Source organism: Heloderma suspectum, chromosome 1 (assembly GCF_057233095.1).
Source record: "Heloderma suspectum isolate Gila_16-S chromosome 1, 16-S_ref, whole genome shotgun sequence".
Taxonomy (NCBI): domain Eukaryota; kingdom Metazoa; phylum Chordata; class Lepidosauria; order Squamata; family Helodermatidae; genus Heloderma; species Heloderma suspectum.
Window position 1 is genome coordinate 327,609,450 of NC_139458.1, and position 22,196 is coordinate 327,631,645.

General features: G+C 41.0%; 1 protein-coding gene across 4 annotated transcripts in view; it reads right to left on the reverse strand.

The window, feature by feature from the left end:
- The window catches only part of CEP85L (centrosomal protein 85L), a 202,986-nt gene that overhangs the window by 74,113 nt on the left and 106,677 nt on the right, over positions 1 to 22,196 (reverse strand). For all 4 annotated transcript variants that reach the window (XM_084827392.1, XM_084827391.1, XM_084827390.1 and 1 more), the window contains exon 3: positions 6,881 to 7,665. In XM_084827392.1, the coding sequence (XP_084683518.1) occupies positions 6,881 to 7,591 (711 nt within the window). In that variant the 5' untranslated portion in view covers positions 7,592 to 7,665. The remainder of the gene's footprint in view (positions 1 to 6,880; positions 7,666 to 22,196) is intronic.

The window sequence follows — 22,196 nt, forward strand, 5'->3', positions numbered from 1 at the left end:
AGATTACAACAAATTATGCATGCACTTAACTCACCCACGGAATTTAATAGGACTTAAAAGTGTGTAATGTTGGCAGGATGATGCCCCATGTAGCCAAGTTTTTCCTTTTGGTCTGCAAACATTTAAAAATAACAGTAAGGGATGAGAAAGTAACTTAAACAGGTTGTAAAGAGACCGTCCTGTGTGCTCCTGACAATTCCAGGAAAGAGGGCAAGGCTAGGAACAGTAAGGAAACTACCTCATATTCAAGACTATCTTTCTAAGAAAAGGTGAGATTAGACTACAAGGAAATATCTGTTGCTCTGAGTCGTGATCTTGCATGTATTAACTCCCCCAACACAGATTAGTCCATATATCCAGGGGCCCACACATTTTGGCTGGCCTTAGAAGCCAAGTCAATACTTATGGTCATAAGGCCCCTTCCCTTCAGCGCAATCCTATGGATGCTTACTCAGAAGTCAGTCCCATTATGTTCAATGGGGCATAATTCCAGGTAAATCTGCATGGGATTACTGCCTTAATTCCCAATTTTCCACTGTGCCTCTGCAAGAGGTCAGGACCAATCTGCTGCTCCCCTCTCAAACTCCTGACTTTTATAGCTGGGGGAGGAGAGCCAGCCCAAACTTCCCCTCCATAGCCAGAGACTGGAGCTTATTTTGGAAGGAACGTGATCTGAGCACTTCCACTGCCTACCACCAAAATAGCTCTCTCTGGTTTTCTCCCTCTGGAGCCAGAAAGTAAGGCTGGAACATCAAGCACCTCAACCACTGGGTGTGCCCACATCAACCTTCCTTTCTAGATTGGTGCTAGAGAGGGGATGGGGATCCTCTCAGCTGTTCCTGTAAGAGCATTCCCATCCTCTAAAGCTCAGTGTCACGGTGAGGATGATCACAGCCCTCTCCATAACTCCAAGTTAGAGAGGAAGGTGGGTTTCTCATCACCCTCTCCAAAGAACAACTTGTCAAGGCAAGAGTAGCAAGTAGAAATGTGGATTGCTGAATATAACTTCGATGGTGCCATGAATAGCAGAATAGCAGAAGCAAGCACAGTGCACCACTGTCTGAAGATAAGGAGCCAGTCATTCAGTCATTTGTCAGTAATATAAATTAAAGGCACAATCCTAGGCGTGGTTAGACAGAAAAAAAGTCCTACAGCTCCCAGCATTCCCCAGCCAGCCATGGGGAATGCTGGAATTGCCAATAATATTTATTGACAATTTTGGGAATTGTCAATAATATTTAAGAATGAGGGCAGACACAGATGACTGGCAACTCTGACGGCACTGTTGCGCAATGTGGCATATTATCAACATAAAAATATGTGTTACCACACAGTGACACCCACTGTATGAGGAAAATATCTTTTCCACCGGGCATGAGGAGACAGACCAGTGCCTTATTAAGTGGTTATGTACACACCATGGTAAGTTATCACTTCTTAACTAGTTGCCTGTATCTTTGTTCAGGGTAAATTTTGGGGTAGTGTGCTTTTGGAACTGTCTTCATTAGTTTTTGCTCACCAGCCATTTTCTCTTAGGTGGTGGATAATAAAGCTCAAATAAGAGCCAGGAACTGAAGATGTGATATACATATATGTCACCCATAACCCATTGTCACTGAAACTGAACCAGCCTGAAACTGCAATCAAGACTTCTGTTGCAGGCGCAAAAAAACGCAAGGGTGGCCACAATGGATCTGGCTACAAATAGAGGCCTCAACCTGTTACTCAATTTCCTGCTTATTTTCTTGGTTCTTGTTCTCATGTACATCCTTGTGAAGCTCATGTGAATTTTGTGTGTGAAAGTTTACTTTTATTCCACTATGGTAACCTGAACCTTGAAACTATGTGAACATAAACAATGAAACAAACAAATATATATAAAAAACCACAACCCAACAACAGGGGAGCTCTGAATTTATTAGACAAACTAAGAACATTGATTTGCTGATGTGTAGTATTTTTACATCAGAACAGACTAACAGTGTAGTGTACAAAAGCTACACCCCTGATGGTTTGGAATCAAGTTAACTGCAGCACTGTCACCAGCATCATACATCAATGCCTTATATTTAAGTATCTACCAAAGAGTGGGTAGTTTGTGGACTTCTGATACTACAGACTCTGCAAGCAGGACAGGAAAAAATGCAAACTCAAACTGCATCACTACAACCTGAAATAGAACGAAGAAAAAAGAAACAGCAAACATGAAATTATCTAGAGGACAAAAATAATGGCATCATGTTTATTTGAAGCAAACATGGATATTCCTGTGACTTTTATTTGGGGGGCAGGGTGTGAGGGCAAATACTGCTTAGAAGAGGTAAGAAAAAATATACAGCCAAATTGTATGCATGTTTATGCAGAAGTAAGTCTCCCTATGTTTGATGGGCCTTACCCATACATACTAGGGAATAAGCCCCATTGAAAACACTGTGATTTACTTGTGAATAAACATTAATGGGATTAATTATGTTGAACACTGAGGGAGAGCATGCACATACTATTACAGTATGTTAGCCATATTTGTAGCAGAACAACAGAATACATTCTTAACAAAAAGCACATTATGTTTCCTTTAGTTGATTTGAGTCACTCCCAAGCTTGTTCAAAGCCTTATTTAACAATGCAAAAGCCTTAGCCCCACAAGGCAAATCTAGGCCTTTCTCCCAAATACATCCTATTAATCTGCAGACTAACTCCCCTTCAGTCTCCAGTTCCACAGGCCTTTCAAGCCAGAGGAGAGTATTCTAAGGCGGGGGTCTCCAACCCCCAGGCCACGGACCGCTACCGGTCCATGGCCTGTTAGGAACTGGGCAGTACAGCAGGAGGTGAGCGTAGGGGTGTGCGAAACCCCTTTACCTTGGGTCCGCGGGGGTGCGGAGGCGATCTGTCTCTCCCCACCGGAATCCTCGCTGGCCCCGGCCGGCTCCGCTCCACGGCAAGTCCACGGAACTGCCAGCCGGCTCCAGCCAGTGGCGGACTTCCGGCCGCTGGGATGCAAATGGTGTCCGCATAGCGGACGCCATTTGCGTCCCTGTTCTTCAAGTAATAGGCTACGTAAATCTTTATGTAGCCTATTACTGCAAAGAACACAGGCGGAAATGGATCCCCCCGGTCCATGGAAAAATTGTCTTCCACGAAACCGGTCCCTGGTGTCAAAAAGGTTGGGGACCGCTGTTCTAAGGGACACATTATAGCGGATAGATGTGTCTAGGATTCTTTTCTCTCTGCTGCCCTTTGTTGTGATGTGTATACAGATGTGCAATCATTATTTCAAACAGACCTTTCAGAAATTCAGAACATGCATATTTCTTCTATGCTAAAATAATGCCACTTTGCCATCATCTTAGCTTTGCTTACAGATCTCTGTTTCACACAGAATAAACTGCCCAATGAATTTACTGCAGGATCTTTATGCACTATGTCACTGGTCATATTTGTGAAATATGTGTGTCTGCATGCCCACCTTAGCAGAAGAGTCACCTTCAAAACCAGAATGACTGGCAAGACCTATTTTATTAAATGGAATGTCATATGGAAAACTAGCAACTTAATGTATGTTACAGAATTCAAATGCCTGGGATGCCATGTGAGATATGCTTGGAAAACAACCACAGACCTTCATAATCATTTTAGAAATCACAAGTCAGCCATCACAACAAAAACAATTGAACAGCATGTTGCCAAGACAGATTTATATGACCACAACATTTCCTACACAAAAATATTTCCAATAGAAAGATCATCCAGTCTGGAATAGTAGAAGCATTATAGAACTTCTGGATAACATACACTGAAAACCTTAACATCTCCCATACCCTTAACCCTGAAAGCATTTACCTATGCTTTTAACTCTCTTTTAAACGTTTCTTGCACTTATATAACAAATGCCACCATCTTGACAATTCTCTCCATCCTCAGCATCCTTACCCCTATCTCCTTGGCTCCTGGGGCCTGGTCTGAAATCAACAAAGGTGCAAACCGAAACATTTAACTACCTAATTTTAAGCTGCTCTCTGTTTTGCCGGTCACTTATTACATATGACTTGAAAGATAGTTACAGAATGGTGTATTATTTTATGGGACTGCTATGCATTCCGCACAGGTCTTCCCAACTTGTCGCATACTGCTGCAGTCTGTTGAGATAATGGAAAGACCACACTTAGTGGAAAAGCTACTCTCATATACCCAATATATAGGACAAATATCAGAATGCACAGATATTGATGTAACTTACCAGTGTTAAGAGCTGCAAGAATTTAAAGATACAGATATTTGATGTAACTTATCTTAATGTATCAAAAGTTGAATTTTGCTAAAGAATGAAAAAGATTATGTGTTTCTTGTTGTTTTTTCCCTGTCTACAGCCAAAAATATCTGACAATAATTAGCCATTTTAATCTCTTCACAAGCTCAGGTACACAGATAACACATGGGGTGAACTCAGCATTTGTAGAAAAGCCTAAAGGAAATATACAAACTTGAAGACTTGATTAGCCCCTTACTTCCTCGCTTTCTCAGTTCAAAGTAACTTTAGCAACACACAATAAAAGGGAGTTATAGGAACTGCTAAATGATCTTCACAATTTCAGTATGCATAAAGTTACTAAACACAAAGCCCAGTTATGCCCCTCCAAAAAAGACACCAAACAAGCAGTCCTTTGGGGGGCCCAAACTAGTGACAATACTAATGTCAGTAGCCCATGTGTGACCTCCACCCCCCCTTAAATAGCCAGTGCATGGGGCCCAAGCTAGATCAAGACCATGATGTGGAGGCAGGGGGCTTTAACCCTTTGCTCCTACAGTGATACTGATACAAATGGGGGTGGGGGCTGCACCTACTATTTGCAATGGGAGGAAAGCTGCCACACCAACGGAAGTTGGAAAAAAATATCTGAATGTTCTTATGATTATTTTCCATACCACTTATTCCTATTCTGTGCAATTTAGGCTGGCAACATTAAAATATGGAACACATGCAGCCAAATCCAAAACAGGACTGTAACTGTTATTTATTTATTACATTGATATCCCACCTTTCTTCCTCCTTAAGAAACCCAAGGCGGAGTACACAGTCCTCCTCCTCCTCCATTTTATCCTCACAACAATAACCCTGTGAGGTGGGTTGGCCTGAGAGTCTGTGACTGGCCCAAAATCACCCAGTGAGCTTCCATGGCTGAGTGGGGACTAGAACCCGGATCTCCTGACTCCCAGTCGAACACTCTATCCATTACACCCTACTGGCTCCCACTGTTATACAACCTCGTGTACATAATCAAGACAAATCTGCTCTCTGACAAGCTGAAGGCTAAAAATGCAAGTCAAGAAGTCCCTGGCTCAAATGTCACCTCAACTATACACTCCCTGGGTGGCCTTAGGCAAACTACTATTCTCTATCTGGAGAAAGAGAATAGCCTACCATACTGAATTCCCGTAAGAATTCCTAAAATAATTTCTGAAATGCCCTGAACAGTCTGAACTGCTATATAAATGCCAAGTATTATTTTCATTATCACCACCTTAACTCCCTCCTGATATACCTTTTTACTGGTTCTGTGGTGGATAGCACCATTCCCACAGCCACAATACAGGGAGCAGAGGACTCTACTCACCTCTCTTCACTTGCTGCTGCTCTCATACAGGGTGTGAGGATCAGCTCCCAGGTTATCCTTGCACCAGCGCTAGGAGTTCGGTATACAATTAATGCTTTACACAGCAATGTCACGTGCTGCACTGCACTCACCCTGAGATTAATATATGCTGGCACAGCAAGTCTTAGAACTGACCCAAAAGCATTTTGGATGATTGCAGTTAAGAAAATCAGGGACCTAAGATAAGAAGTCAGTATATAGATAACTGAAAAAAGTAGTTTCAGTTGCAAAGGAAACTTGATCATTTTGAGTTAGCTAGTGCTCTAAACAAAACACATAGCCCTCACCTTTGAGGTACAGATCCTGTCCAACTAGCTGGCTTCATGATACAGCAGTGTGCTACTTGGTGGTGCTGTGGTTAGGGCATGGCTGTATTGATAATGCATCTGCTACACAGGTGAGGCTTGAGTAGATAGCTTGCAGGACCTACAATTTCTGCAGCTGGGAGGCCTATATGGATACAGGAGAGGAGCTGCCCGGGTGAATGTTAGGTCACTTGAAAGACACTTAAAGCTAAATTTAAGAACAGCAACATATAATTTTGGGGGGGGGGGGGCTGGACTCTACTGAATTGTTACAATCTAGACAAAAGGTAACGAGAAAGAAACTTCATTCTTGCAGCATCAACCAAGTCTAATACTATATAAACCACTGCTCTATTGTCATCAAAGCAAGAAGATGTGGTAAGTCTTTAGGGGCACAATCCTATGCATGTTTAGACATAAAAATGCCCCAGCATGCCCAGCCAACTCCCAGCATGCCCCAGCCAGATATCATACCAAGAAAGTGGATTATTTAACTTAAATATGCTAATGATATACAAGGCCTGAAGTCAATGGTCCCAAATTCAGTATAGAGTTAATCATGGTTGAGTTCTGCTAATTTTAATGTGACTTAAGAGAGCAAAAATTGACTGTGGTTGATGTATGGACCGAGCCATGCTTATATTAATGTTTAATTTGCTTATCCACCCATAATCAAGGCTCCCTGCAAATTTGGAGAAAAGAAGGAAACTGGGGTGAATCAGATTACATCCACCAGCAATACCTAGAATGATGGTGTCATTCCAGTCCAATTCAATTAATGCCTTTACAATATAAAAAGTCAGCAGGTACACGCTATACTACAGGACCGGGAAGGACCTTTGCTCTCATTTAATAGCACGTCATTTGATGCCATTTCTCTTTCTGTCCACTTGGTGGCAGCAAACACTGAATTTCTGTTCTTACCTGCAGAGGATGTTCACTTCCTGTTCTAAGGTCTTCAAGCTGCTGTAACTGCCAAGGAGGTAAACTGTATGACTCCTCAGAAGTCCTAGACTCTGGAGGGTTTGTATGAAATTGTTCTGTAAGCCACCGCTGAGTCCTCTCAGAGGGCTGAATGGGAACCCCGCTCACAGCCTGCGGTCCCAAAGTTATGTATCCTTGATGAAAAACCTCACAGTTTGACACAGCAGGCGTGCTTTCAGGTAAGGCACTGTAGGTCATGTCTAAGGCATGTCTCCTGTTGGAGGGATCAGGAACCCTCAAGTCTTCTTTGCTGCAACTTTCAAATTTGTATTTGCAGTCCAAGGTAGAATTTCTTTTTTTCCCAGTTTCTCTGTCCTCAGTCTTGAGTAGCTCCATACTATTGTGCAAGCAGCTTGTCCCATTTCTTCTTAGTTGTAGTGACACAGCCTTGTCTCTTCCCATTTTATCCATGCTGGCCTTGCACTCTGCCAAGTAAGCACCCCCATCCTGGTTACAGCTAACTGGTGTGCTTAGCTTAGACAAAGATGACCATTTCCTTACAGGCCTCAAGTCCTTCATATCAAGAGAACTGTCCAGCATGCCCTGATGCCTGCTTCCAGCAGACCTCAGAAGGCTTGTACTCCATTTTGAACAGTCAGACTTGAGAGGTTCCCGATGTCTGGAAAGCGAAGAGCTAGTATTAGACGGCATCACATGGGCAGTGGGAATTGAGACCAGTGAACGGCTGGGCTTAAACGAGGAAGTGCCACTTGAGGTGGAATGATCTGGGGAGAAAGATGTTCATCATGAGTGAATACAGTGCTAACGAAGGCCGGCCAATATTACTGGCCATAAAATTTAAAAGATAATGTACTGACACAGCTGAGATTAGTTAAAACATACACTTAATACATTTTTATTTTGAAGACTTTTGCTAATTAAGATGCACTTTTTAAAAGCCTCACATGTGAGGCAAGAAAATGCTGTCAGTTTGTAAGCTCCACTCTCTTCTTTTCTTTTTTTAAGCACAGCACCTCATTTATTCCTATGTGTTTTCATCCTCTGTGTTTTCATCACGTCATGAACTGAGTTCAAAGACTGAAGCCATTGCACAGATACTCACATACTGCTGATCTTTCCAGCTTATATTTGCACAAGTGGACATTTTGATATGGCTGCAAGGTTTATTTCATTTATGTTTTAAATTTCATTGACAAACCATCTATTTTTTTCCAATTCTTTAAGAACAGTTTTGTTTCTTTTCTTTAGAAGTACTATCAGAAAAGTCGGTAAGTATAGTGTACCCTCATCTATACTGTAATACACTAAGGGAGCAATCCTATGCATGTTTGGATATATAAAGTCCTACAACTCCCAGCAATCCCAAGCCAGCAGACTTTTTTCTACCTAAACATGCATAGGATTGCACCCTAACTATCTTAGTACACTAACAGAACTGGTGGCAGAGATGCGAGAAAGAAAAGCAATGGTTCACTATATACAATGGCTTTGATCCAGACATACCGGAAAGGCATTTCCACTTACACAAGGCAGCCGTGCCAAATTCTCCCAACTTCCCCATCCCACTGCAGCCTCCTGTGCCCATCACATGCCATTCTAGGTATTCCTTTGACCCTCAGAAGCTGCTCAGGAGGGAGGGTGCTGTAGTGTGTGTGTGTGTGTGTGTGTGTGTGTATGTCCGGGGGGGGGGGGCAGGAAAGCCCCACTGCATGAGTTGAGTTCCACTCATCTATCTCTGGATCCAATCCATTGAAACTACACTGGACAGTTGTTTGCTGAACTGACCTCTGAAATTTTCAAGAGGCTGGAAAGCCATATCAAGTATTTATGTTAATGGTTAAAGCATTCCGTCTCAGGGGACACATATGAAAGGAACACTCTTTAAATGAGTTACAATAGCCTCAGTGTGCAACCATCTTCCAAAAATAATTCCTCAGTACCAAGCAAGAAGAAATTTGAAAAACAGCACCGATTAGGTGATGAATGCTCCTTTCTTTCCTATACAGTGGAAAAAATGCTCTGTTCCTCATTAGATCACTGAAGGCTTTCAGATAGATAGGTAGACGTTGGTTTGGATCCAAAGATGTAGTACAAGAAAAACATGGAAGGAGTTGGAATCTCCAGTTTGGGGCATTTACCCCTTACTGCAGCAGCCACCGTGCCATATGCCATACTGTTTGAGAGGGTCCCCCAGGTCTCAGAAGAGGCTTTTTTGGAGTGTAGGGGGCTGCAGAGGGATGGAGGAGGCAGAAAAGTACTGCTCTGTTCCTGAACAGAAGTCAGGATCAAGCTTTTGTACCCGGTATACAATATGGAGTAATGGCATTGCTACTGTCTTGGCTCTCCCATTCTGGCTCCATTCTCAAACTGAAATATCAGTAGGCTTATAGAAAATCCCAATGTGCCAATGCTCCTAGACAGACATGCAAGTTAAAATTAACAAAGGTGAAACAGAGGTTATTGGAATCTGAGTGGCAGCTCTCCTATGCCCAGCAACTGCTACTTTGCATCAAAGCCTGCAGACAAGCAAAAATAAGCAGCTAATCCTGGCATTAGGATTTTAGCCTCTACTACATCATGTAGCTCAAGCTTCCCCCAAGCTGTTCACATTGCTCTCACATGGGAGGCTTTTTAAAAAGTCTTACTATTTACTTTGATCATAAAGATCTGCTGGAGTTTAATTTATGGCTTTTCAAAAAGAACAAACAATCCCAAGCCTTCTGGATCTTTCTTTCATGCCACTATGGTTTCTTCAGAACCTTAACCATGAATGAATTCAGGTAAATTCACATTTAAAGCTAAGCAAACCTGTTCAACTGCTCTCCATTTATGATGCCCACAGGATAGGGCCCAGAGATCTCTGGAAGGGGTGAGGATGGGAAGGTCATGAGGTCTTAGAGACCAGACTGCACTTCAGTTGCAGAGGTATATCACCCCTCACATTATATATCATTGTCATCTCTATTAACTAACATAGCTATAGGCCAAATACCTTAACAGAAAGTTAAAATCACTTAAGTGTTTAGCTTAAACAAAAGCAATTATATTGAAATAAAATTACATATTATAAAACCTCAGTGATGGAACCTTTTTGATCTTAAAAGTAGGGGAGTTTCCTTCGTGCATGTGACAAAAGCTTACAATTTCATAAATAAAAGCAACCACACATTGTAAGAAGGAAAGGCAATATTTAGCATTTCTTTTATCATCAGATCTGAATGTACAGAACATTCTAAATTTGAGTAACATACTGAAGCTACATTATACACCACTATATTATGGAAGATAAAAGTTTAACAGTGCAATCCTATGCATATTACATAAGTCCCACTAAGTTCGGTGTGACTTATTCCCAGATAAGTAAGTGCGTACAGGATTGCAGCACTATACTGCAGAAGATGTATCAACATTTCAGCTGAACACTCACACCTTCAGTTTCTTCTGGTGGTTCTTTTAGAGTGGTAACCATAGCAGTTTCATTCTGAATGCCAAACTATTCTGGTAACTTTGGAGACAAACTGAAAGAAAAGGTCATCTTTCAAATTTCTTCAAATATGACTCTAAGAAAGGACAGATTGCGCTTTTTTGTGTTCTGCATGATGCTGGGGTGTCCCAGACTCCCAAATCCCAAAGTTTTTACTGATTGTCAGTTCTAACAAGTAAACAGGGTGAAAGACTGAATGTTCATCCTTAATTAATGTTTCAGTTGATTGATCACACCGATTAACCAATTAAAGCTAGCAGCTTTTGCTTCTAATGTATAGCAGAGGAACACCAGCATGTCTGTTGGAACAAATACACATTTGGACATGCCATTGTTCAGAAGTTCAGTTTCCAGTACTGCCATCTATTCAGCCATAATTAAATGAATGCCCTCATGAAAATAGTGGGTAAATGCATGCTTGGCTGCTTTCACTCTAATGGAACAGCAAGACATTCTATTGAAGGAGCTGTTTGCCAACATTAGGACTAATAATCTCTATGGATTTCTTTCTATCTTAAATAAATATTTGGTTGCAGGGTTCCATTTTGCTTTAGTTGTGGAAGAATGTTATTGTTACAAAATTTGAGAGTAGGGAGGTAAGGCCTCTAAATTTAGATTTCCTTATTGCTATATTTAAATTGTTTACTGCAAATTTTACAGCTAAATTTCCTGGTCATTTTAAATCAAACTAGATACCAACCATATGCTTTTTAAGCAACCAGTTAGGTATCTAGAAGAAAAGCCACAATGGTTTTTGAAAGAACAGAAGTGTTTGCTTTGGAGTTATGCAAAGAAATGTGAAAGGTTGGGGGGGGGGGGAGAAGGCTTGCAAGGAAGTATTTAAGGGAAATCCTCTCCTCCTTGTTGTCATCACCACCACCCGGGTGCCACAGTACAGCACTGCATTTCTTCAACTGCAGCTAAGAGCATACAGTAGCCTTAATGCTGCACCAGGTTCTTTCTCTTCCTTTTCCTCTCAGCTGATCTTAATGTCTATCATAGTTGTAGGTTTTCTAAAAGCCCTTGCAACAGACAACCTAAAACTCCCAGATTTTACTACTTGTCTTGTTTGGTCGACAACATGATTTGCATTTCTACATGACTCAGCCAGAATTCCAACCCAGGAATTCTTCCAGCCTCTTCCCTACTTCTATCCACTGCAGAAGTGTGAAACTTGTATGTGAAGACTGCAGGAGTCCAGCTGCAAATTCCACAACAATTCCTTCCAAATGCTCATGATATTTCATCAAACCACCTTTGGTCTTTTTGCTTTTAGAAACTACCCTCCCCCCACAACCATATGGGCTATACATCTTATTCAGGAAAAAAAAAACAAATCTTGTGGCACCTTAAAGACTAGCAATATCACTCTGGTATAAGCTTATGTGGACTGTAGTTCACTTCATCAGATGCATGAAGTGTCATCAAGAGTTTTAGGGAGCAATCCTATAGGGATAGTCGACTGCCTCTGAACTCAGAGGTGGCCGACTATCCAATGCAGGACAGGCAGAGCATGGACGGGATCCTCTCCTCCACGCTCTGGCCATCCTGCATTTGTAGCTAGACAGCTGATTTCGGCTGTCTACCTGGGGAGCGTCAGAGTGGGGGGGGGGGCAGATGGTGCATAAGAAGCATTATAACGACACTTCCACAGTCTCCCCCCCTCCCCACCACTGGGAACGCTCACTTTTTTCCTGCTCCACGCTGCTCTTATGAGCGCAGAGACAGGGATGAACCGTGCTGCCTACAAGGCAGTGGGGGAGGCGGTGGGGAGTGAGATTTCTGAGAACCAAGCCAGAAACTGAAAAATCCTATGGCCATCTAGACACTGTTAGTGTAATAAAGGTATTACACTAATGTAGATTTTGTATTAAACCTGAAACTCTCAATAACACTTCAGGCATCTGAAGAAGTGGATTACAGTCCACAAAAGCTTATGCCTGAATGAAATTGTTGGTAACACCTGACTCGTCGGTTTTTTCTGCAATAGACTAACACAGCTACCTCTCTGGAAATTATTCAGGAAAGTAAATCTAAGACTATGGACATTCACAATTGTGCTTTGTTAACAATTCCATGAAACTACAAGAAGCAATAACATCCAAACATTGTGGTCACAATTGCAAGAGCTAAAGTGGCAAAACCGTTTACAAAAAAGGAGCATCAAAAAGTAGCATGAGAATAGCTGACAAATGAGTTCATCAAGCACAACAAAACCAGACTGGGTTTTTTTTAAGGCTTTTGATTTTTAGACTATCAAACCAGAATATGAATATCCAGAATATGAAACTGACTTACAGTGGGATATTTTTCCATTAACGTAAGATGCTCTCAATATAAATCTATATAAATATGTCACTCACTACAGTTTCATTGACTTGTTTTCTGACACCTTCTCATCCTTCTCCGCACTGACCTTCTGTCTTGCTGTAGGTCACAATTCATCCATGACTGCAGGTCGTCCTGCTGGCTCACCAGCTATGTGGTACTCATACTGGCAAGCTGCCCAAGTTCATTCAGTTTTCGCCATTTAGTACATCTTCTAATTTAAGTAACGTTTTAGAAAATTAAACATACTGAAACATTTGGTCAACCCGAGTTGGAAGTCAAAGACAATCATACATGAAAGCTTTATTTTTAAACTACATTTAATCTTATCTGTTTTCCCCTCTGCCATCCCACCTCTGCACTTGGGCAATAGTTTCACATTGAGATCACGCTTATACTACATTTTATTCCTGATGCTGTTACTTCTCCTCTGCTATAAGAATACATGTATCACTAGGGAACAATTGAGACTATGAAACAATTCATCCATGTTAATTACAGCAGATTCTCCAGGATGTTTGGGACATGCGTTATATATTTTTTCTCTCAATTCATTTGAAGGAAAAATGCAGCTACCCAATCCTGATGGATTAAGAAATCAAGCACAATGCCTGCAATAATGCTAGTGTAGAGGGCTGATCTGGACTTTTCTATTCACCTTTATATACCCATGCAGAACTTGTGAAGAAAAGGAGAGGAAATAAGACTCTAGTATTATAAAAAGCATCCCTAGACTATTGCGAAGAAAGGTCTTTGAATGCAAAGATCTGATTCAGAAGTGGTAAAGCCAGGTTGCTTACCCATAACTGTAGCTCTTAGAGTGGTCATCTGTGCATTCACACATAAGGTCTGTGAGCCTAAGTGGAGTCCCATTCAGGAAACTTCTATAGCTGAGAAATGTTTGGCAGTCCAGGTCCCCCACTGTCCTAGTGCGCATGTTCCTTGCAGGTTCCCACCTACTCCCTCATTCCCAGAGACCGCCTATTGTGGCCTCGGAACCAAGAGTAATCTCAGCACCAACATCTACACCAAAGTGGGGACAGTGGGAGGGTTGTGTGAATGCACAGATGACTACTCAAAGAACTACAGTTACAAGTAAGCAACCTGTCTGTCTTCTTTGTGGTCTCTTGCGCATCACACATATGAGAGAGTAGTAAGATGATTACTGGAGGTGGATCAGTGTCCTACAGTAGAACAGAGGAGAGGACAGCTCGCTCAAAAGAGCAGTCAACTCTACCCTATACATCAAGCCGGTAATGCTTAATAAACGTTGATGGTCTCGACCATATCGCCACTCGGAAAAGTTCAGGAAGAGCGCCGCCCTTTCCAAATGCTACCAACTCTTGTCGAGCACGCTCGAACCCGAGCAGAAAGTTCAAGTCCCACTGCCTCATAAGCTAACTTGATGGTCTGCACCATAGGCAGAAAGTCATTGGGATGACACCAGGATCTCTTTTTGGTTACCCCCATAACAAATAGAGGCACAGCAACTGATGAAAATATTTATCTAGAGTATGAAGCATAGACTAACAGAGAAGCAGATGATGGAAAGAAAGCAGGCCTTGAGCTCATACACTCCCCTTCCTCCCTATTTCATGTGTGAAGGTGTTTCTAACAAACAAAAGTTTCCCATTTCATCTGGATAGGTGAAACAGTGATTTTACAAACCATAATAAAAACTTCATTATCAAACAGGTCCCTGTCTCCAGATGAAATAGGTAACTACTCTTTCTTAAAATCCTACCCTCTCAACACAACAGTCCGCCCTATTCAGGACGGTTCCCTGACCCCGGGGAAGGGCTTTTCATGGGGCTTGGAGGAGGATGGGGACAGAAGAGTCACCTCCTGCACACACACACCCTTCCACCACCACTTCTCAGTATCCCAGTCATGAGTATGACTTCTTTGGGGGATTAATTTCATGCAAAATGATTATAATTTTTCTGCTTACTATTAAAACTATACTTTTGCTGATGTGAAACCATACATAGCAGTTTAGGGCATAGTCATCTGGTGTGGATAAAACTGTCTATAAAGCCAGATGCTAAACTGGTATGCCAATATTATTTATGTACCCTTATTATGGAAGGCTGTATAGCTTGACATGTTCATTTTATTAAAATGCTGGCAGTAAAACTAAATGCAAGACAATAAATTCTGTACGCTGTACAACATTTTATTCTTCTGCAAGTTTCTACAGCCCATTGCCTATCTGTTATGTATATGTCTGCATTTCTTTTCCCCTGAATAATGAAATCCAATAAGACTATTTTATCTTTCACATATGCATTCATTTTCATATTCCTAGTGACATAACTTCCCAGAAGTTATCTATTTTTCCATTCCAGAAAAGTGGCGACTTAACATTCTTAATACAAATTGCCGTGAAACAGCAATACCATTCTTAACCATCCAAGTACTGCTTAACACTATACAAGATACAATGAAGGCCAGGCACAGCTACCCTTGCCAAGTAAACCCTTCTGGAATGCCCAACATTTCACTAAAACATCAGTTCCTGAGAAAAACCAGGAACAGAGGAAGCAATGTGGATAGAATTCAGTGTCAGATTTCACCTCAAGCTACTTATAAAATATAAATGTACATATATTTACATATATTTACATACAGTACCTCAAATACAAAGTATCCACTTCATTAAATCTACGTTTTAAAAATGCCACTATAGGAAAGTACATTGAACAAACTATTAACAATTTCAGAAAAATCAAAACTAAATGGACCCAAGAAGATTACTATTTGAAGTTATTTGTGACTTTCATTAGTCACTTCATTCTCAACCCATAGTTTAACAAACCATGGCTTGTGACATCCAAACTGGGTCTAAGTGAGCCTTTAAGGCAGCTTCTCCTACGCCAATTATTAATATTTAATGTAGTATATGGTACACTAGGGGCTCATTTTAAATTTGATTGAGATCCTAGCTGGAAGGCAGATTTAGCTCATTATTTAAGGCTTGATGCATTATTTCGGTCACCTGTGAACAAGTGGTCTTTAATAGGTATATTCAAACCTTTACTCAAAAGAGAAGCAACTGGAGGGCATGGCTTATTATAAAATATGCTGTTGGTGGAAATTAGGAGTGGCAAATGCTGTAATATCAATATATCGTGGTGGTGTGTACAAAAATTGCACGTAGCTGTGTTTCATGGGCTCCAATCCATGAAAGCTTATGCCACAAGATTCCTTTTTAGTTTTGGTTTTTATTTTGGTCAGACGCTGTCAGACTCCTGATGGGACTGCTCAGTATTCATTAGTCCATCTCCTACTGATCATCACAGTGACTACGGGCAACCTGTCTAAAGGGTCCTGTTGCCTCACAAGGCAACACAGTGCAAGGAGAACATACTGGTGCTCAAAACCACCAATTTCTGAAGCTACTTACTATAGTAAATTCCATGAAGAATACAGGGTTAAAGAGTGGCTTGTAGGGAAAAGGAGGGAAGAGGCAGCAGAGCCTCCAAATCCAGGCCACTCATAAGAATCTCTCTGAATATTTCTTATCTGGAAAGTTCTGAACAGTTTTCATCAGAGCAGGTGTTCAAGATCATTTTCTCAAAACCAGAGTCAACAATAATTTCAGTTGTTTAACGGAGCACCACAACATCACTGAAGCGAGCAAGTAACCACTTATGTTTACTTAACTGAAGCCTTACAGCAATTCAGTTCCCTCAGGATGCTCCAGGTAATAGAGGACTCAAGCTACTTACATCAAAAGTGTATTTTTAAAGCCCCACTGAAAGCCATGCTCCAGAACAACTCCAGACTAAAGCATGCTGAAGACGACAGCCTGACAATATTTGAAGTTAGGAGGAGGGATGTATGTGGAGGTGCAGGGGGTGAAAGGAGAGCTTGCATACATATCTACTCAGAAGTAAGTCCTACCGAGTTCAGTGGGGTTTACTTCCAGGTAAGTGAGTATAGGACTGCGACCTAAAGAACATTAGCCAAAGTTGTCATTGAGCTGAAACCAAGGACCCAAGTAAACCAGGGGTCCCCAACATGGCACCCACAGGCACCATGATGCCCACAGGCACCTTCAATGACACCTGTGAAGGGGTCCCCAACATGGCTCCTGAGGGAACCCACAAAACTTTTAAAAATGTTTAATTCCATGTTTTTAATATAGGTACATGGATTTGTATATACCTATCCATAGCAATGAATACATATGAAATGCATAGAACTTTCTAGCCTTCAACAATACATAGCCTTCAACAAAAAATGGATCAAGTATCCAAATAAGTATCCATTTGAAGGTTGCATCTATATGAAGACCGTTCAAATATTGAAAGTGTTGTAAGGTTCCCCAATCCATTGCATTATAGGAAGTGAGTATTTATCCTTCCAGTCTTGTAATATCTGTCTTTTAGCTGTCAAAAGGGCACAGATAATCCATTTATGCTGACCATTTCCTAATTTCCATGAAGCAGGTTAATAATTTAAAAGAGTGTGTACATCAGTGAATATAAAAGATTGTTCCAGTACAAAATTTACCCATATAATAACCTCCTCCCCAAAAGAAGCAACCACTGAACATTACCAAAACATATGTTTAACAGAAGCATTAACTGTATTGCACCACCAGCAATTAGCTGAATTAGACAATCCTTTCTTATAGAGATGTTGCGATGTCCAATAGACACAAAGCAAGCTTTTTTTTTTTCTGAATAAGACGCAGCCTAAGATCCATAGACGCAACAGCTAGACACCAAAGCAGCAATCTACTAATTAGGTATTTTGTGGTGGTGCCCACAGCAGTTTCTCACCTTCTCAAATGTGCCCAGGGCTCCAGAAAGGGTGAGGACCCTTACAGTAAACAACTGTGGTGGAGACATGAAATTGATGAAAGGTGGTGCCAAGGAGAAAGTAAGACTGGGGCAAAACCTCACATAAGGTTTAAGGGCAGCCTTCCGCAAACTGTTGCTCTCCAAATGAGTTTGACTACAACCCCCATAATCCCCAGCCAGCATGACCAATGGCCCTGCTGGCTGGGGATGATGGGGTTGTAGTCAAACCCATCTGGAGGGCAACAGGTTGGGGAAGGGACAGGTAGCCCTCTACACTCTTGGTGGCAAGGAAGGTTTGAAAGGCTGGGGAGCAAAGCAGCATAGGTAATGAAGTCTAGGACCTGTCAGGGCTGCTGTATCTTTAAGTAGTTGCCAATTTTAATTTCTGTAGTCCTGCCAGGATTATAGACTACCCACTCTAAAGGGGCTACAAGGACCATGAGGGGGGCAGGGATGAATGTCACATTCATATGACCTAATCAGCCAATTACTTCACTGCAGACTTCTAGAGGTGTTTGAAATCTCACTGCATCCACCTTGGAAGAAAAAACAGGTTATTTTTTCTAATGTATAATCAATCGCACTTGATCACAATCAATTTGTAAGGGAAGTAGCAAATAATGAATATCAAATAGCTATGTTGCCCATCTGTCTAGATAATTATAGAACATATCACCATGGTACCAAACTTAGCTTATGCCACAGGAAAGTCAAAAGAAACCAGTTACTTTCACTGCTAACATTTATTTAAAAATTAGGGAAGGGGAGGGGCTGTCAAATTCTCATTTAGTGCAATCCTAAACATGTTTACTCAGAATTAAGTCATACTGAGCTCAATGGGGCTTATTCTCTAGTAATTGTGGTTAGGATTGCACCAGTAATAGATGTATTCAAATACATTCCTTCTTCCTCTTGAGGACAGGCACTCCCTAAAAAGTAGTTTTGAGTTTAGTGTGTCTAACTGATGTCAGTTAGGTAAATTAGGTACATCACCTAAGTACGTAAGTAGCTTTGGAATGGAAGACCTTTAAAAGGAATGGTAACAAATGAGACAGTGAAGTATCAAAGATAAGTATCACGTCTGAAAATAAAAATCAACTCCTTGGATCATCCAACAAGAGCTACTTTGAATGATTCAGCCTCCTGAACACCCAGTTCAGTAAAATAAGCTATTTCAGTCTAGTCTACTGATGTTAATAATTTAGTTTTCTTGCCCCCTACAGGGAGGGGAGGACGAAGAGGAAACATGCAGGGAGCAATTTTGCGCAGTGCAGCTTCTAATCTGTTTTCTTGTGTCACCTAATAGTAACAGCAAATCCCATATTGCAATGACAACTGGCCCACAACAAAGCTACTAGGGTGAAATGTGACACCTAGCACGTGCACATGCATACACATACCTCAGAGTAGTGATTTTTAGAAGCCTCAGAGATAGTGCTTTATATCATCATTCAGGAAGAGAGTTAGGTGGGTAATGAGCCAAAACATTTTTGTATGATGACAAATTTTATTTTATTTATTAAGAAGCCGACAGCAGGAAGGAATAATTTTAAAGCCACAAGCTGCTGATGGAAATGTAGTAAGGCTCAATTACATCTCAGTAAACCATAGTTTAGCATGATATGTGAATCAAGCCAATAAAGACGTACTCAATAAAAAACAGTTAAAAGTAGCACTAAAACACAGTAAAAATTAACACCCATCAGAAAAAAAATTTTTTTAAAGCAAGGGAACTTGGGTCAGCTGTAAATAACTAACCTGGGCCAGTGATTCAACTGTTGACACATTCCTTGTATTTGTAGATAAAGCTAAATATTTCAACATGCAGTATAAAACGACACAGCATGTTACTCATGGAGAAGCCCATGCAAGAATACACCTTAGGAGAAGTGTACCACACCATACTGTTACCGATATATGTATGTACATACAAACACCTTCACTTCAGTTTGAGCGCATACTGTCATTTTTAAACACTTGGTAGGTATAAAACATTTGCATGACTGTCATGCTCATAAACATAGCCAGATAGTAAGACTTGCTGTGCCAGTAAATGTTTCCAATGAGGTAACTGTTGTCCCAATGCAGGGCCATGAAAGACCTTTAACATTTTTATTACATTTATATCCTACCTTTGTTCCATGATGGAACTCAAGGGAACATATAGAGTTCCCAAGCAGTCTTTCATCCAGGCACTGATTAGATACAGAGCTGCTTAGCTCTATCAGGCAGATGCGTCATTTGCCTTCAGCCCATTGTCTAGGCAGCTTTCCCCAACCTGCTGCCCTTCAGATACACTGGACTACAATTCCCATCACTCCCAGCCAGCATGGGGAATGAGCTGTGCTGGCTGGGAATGATGGGGGTTGTAGTCCAACATATCTGGAAGGCACCAGGTTGGTGAAGGCTGGCCTAGGACCTAAAACATTAATTATAAATCCTATGTTCAAAGACAATGCATTGGTACCAAAGCTGCATAAGAGCTGCATTATGTTGCATTAACTCAACCTAAGAGGCTCTTTCATTTACTATTTAAAAGCAGCAAAGGATAAGCCAGGTCAAAATATCCAGATCTAGTCTTGGACTAGTTTCTGTCCCTATTTAAACCAAAGAAAATTAGGAAGAACTGCTCAAACCAGAAGCAATTTCTAACCACACACTGGTGAAAAGCCATAGAAGTTCAGGACCCCAAAATCTTCATAAAATGCTGAAAACTACTTTTTAAAAACGCAGCTAACATTATAAACGCATACAGTGTATAATCACTAAAAGTGCTGACCATTTATAAGCTTTACTGCAGAAGACAAAGAAACAAGGCACAGCAGGTTTTACCAATCCTGTTATAGAAGTATGTAAATCCAATTTCAATCAAATTTTATTAGACAGCTAAGTGGAGAATATTACTGGCATCAAGAATTCCAGCACTTTATATATAGTTATTGGGTGGTGTCGATTTGAATACTGTAAGAATTTTTAACCCAGTGATGACCGGAAATAATTTGCCAGAAATGTGTCCAGTGATAATGACCTTCTAAAGTTATGAGGATGAAGGACAATAAAGTTCTATGAACATGTCAAAACAAACACTATACTGAAATGTTTTGAAATGAAATACCCAACTTTTAAGTCAAGCTATACTCTTTTTCTCCTAAAGGAAATCAACCCTGACTGCTCATTGGAAGGACAGATACTGAAGCTGAAGCTCAAATATTTTGGCCACCTAATGCGAAGAGAAAACTCACTGGAAAAGACCCTGATGCTGGGAAAGACTGAAGGCAAAAGGAGAAGGGGACGGCAGAGGATGAGATGGCTAGATAGCATCACCGATGCAATGAATATGAACTTGAGCACGCTCCGGGAGAGAGCGCAGGACAGGAAGGCCTGGCATGCTATGGTCCATGGGGTCATGAAGAGTCGGACACGACTGAACAACTGAACAACAACAACAAATATTCTTTTTCCCCTTGCCTTCTAAGTGAGTGAATGACTTTGCTTCACTGATGTTAATCCTTGCAATAAAAGCATTCCTTAAAAAAAGTGCTTCCTGCCACTCCCCAAATTGTGATATATCACTAAAAGCATATATGTCAAACCAAAGGTCTTCATATGCCACAGGTACATATGTTTCTTTACTGGATTGCAGGTACGTCTTTACTATATTGCAGTCGCTGAGGGCCACAGGGTTATTTTATTATTATTTATTATTATATTTATATCCTGCCTTTTTTCCTCTTGCAAGAAACCCAAGGCAGCTTACATAATCCTTTTCCGCATTTTATCCTCACAACAACCCTGAGAGGTAGGTTAGCCTGAGAGTCAGTGATTGATCCAAAGCCACCAAAGTGAGCTTCATGGTTGAGCAGTGACTACAACCTGGATCCCCTGAATCCCAGTCCAACACTCTAACCACTATGCAACTCTGGTTAAGAGCCCAGTAGATTTTAAGAGTCTGGCAAAACCTCACACAGAGCATAGTCAGAAGAGGCTGTTGATGGGAAGAGGACCACTGAATTTCACATGTTAATTCAAAAACAAATCTCTGTAGGTCTCCAATCAAAATGACAATTCAAGTAAGTTTTCTTAACATCTTATTTGGCATTCTAGTGTGATTTTCAGGATTTTCAATTCCCTAACTGGAGCTTATTACATAAGGTAGGGTACCCTAACCACATTTCTTCTGCTAAAACTGTAAGTTCTGTAAATAAACTATATAACGTAGTCTGGTATAGTGATAAGCAGAGGAGAGATGACATGATATCCTGCCTATGTGTAAAAAATTAGCCTTAGCCAATCCACCGACACACCCAAGTGTGGGTTTATTATCCAGAGACAACAACACAACACCAATATAACAAACCTTTATAAATAATACAAATGAGGCTTATAAAAACATACTGCTTTGTATTTAATTCATGCGAGCTTTCCCCCCATCCTAGTCTACACAGAATAACAGATGCATCTGCAGATCATACAAACAGGTAGAAAAACATGCAGGGTTTCCTCCCTCATGTAAAAGGTTAGTTATCTGAATTTAAAAATAGAATTATTCCTGGGCTCTTGTTACAGCATGTTTCTGCTGACCTTCCAAAGTGCTTTCAGTAGGATACTAGTTTTGATTGATGGTCATAGTACAAGGAACCAGCGAGGGGAAAAATGCCTGCCCTCTTGATGA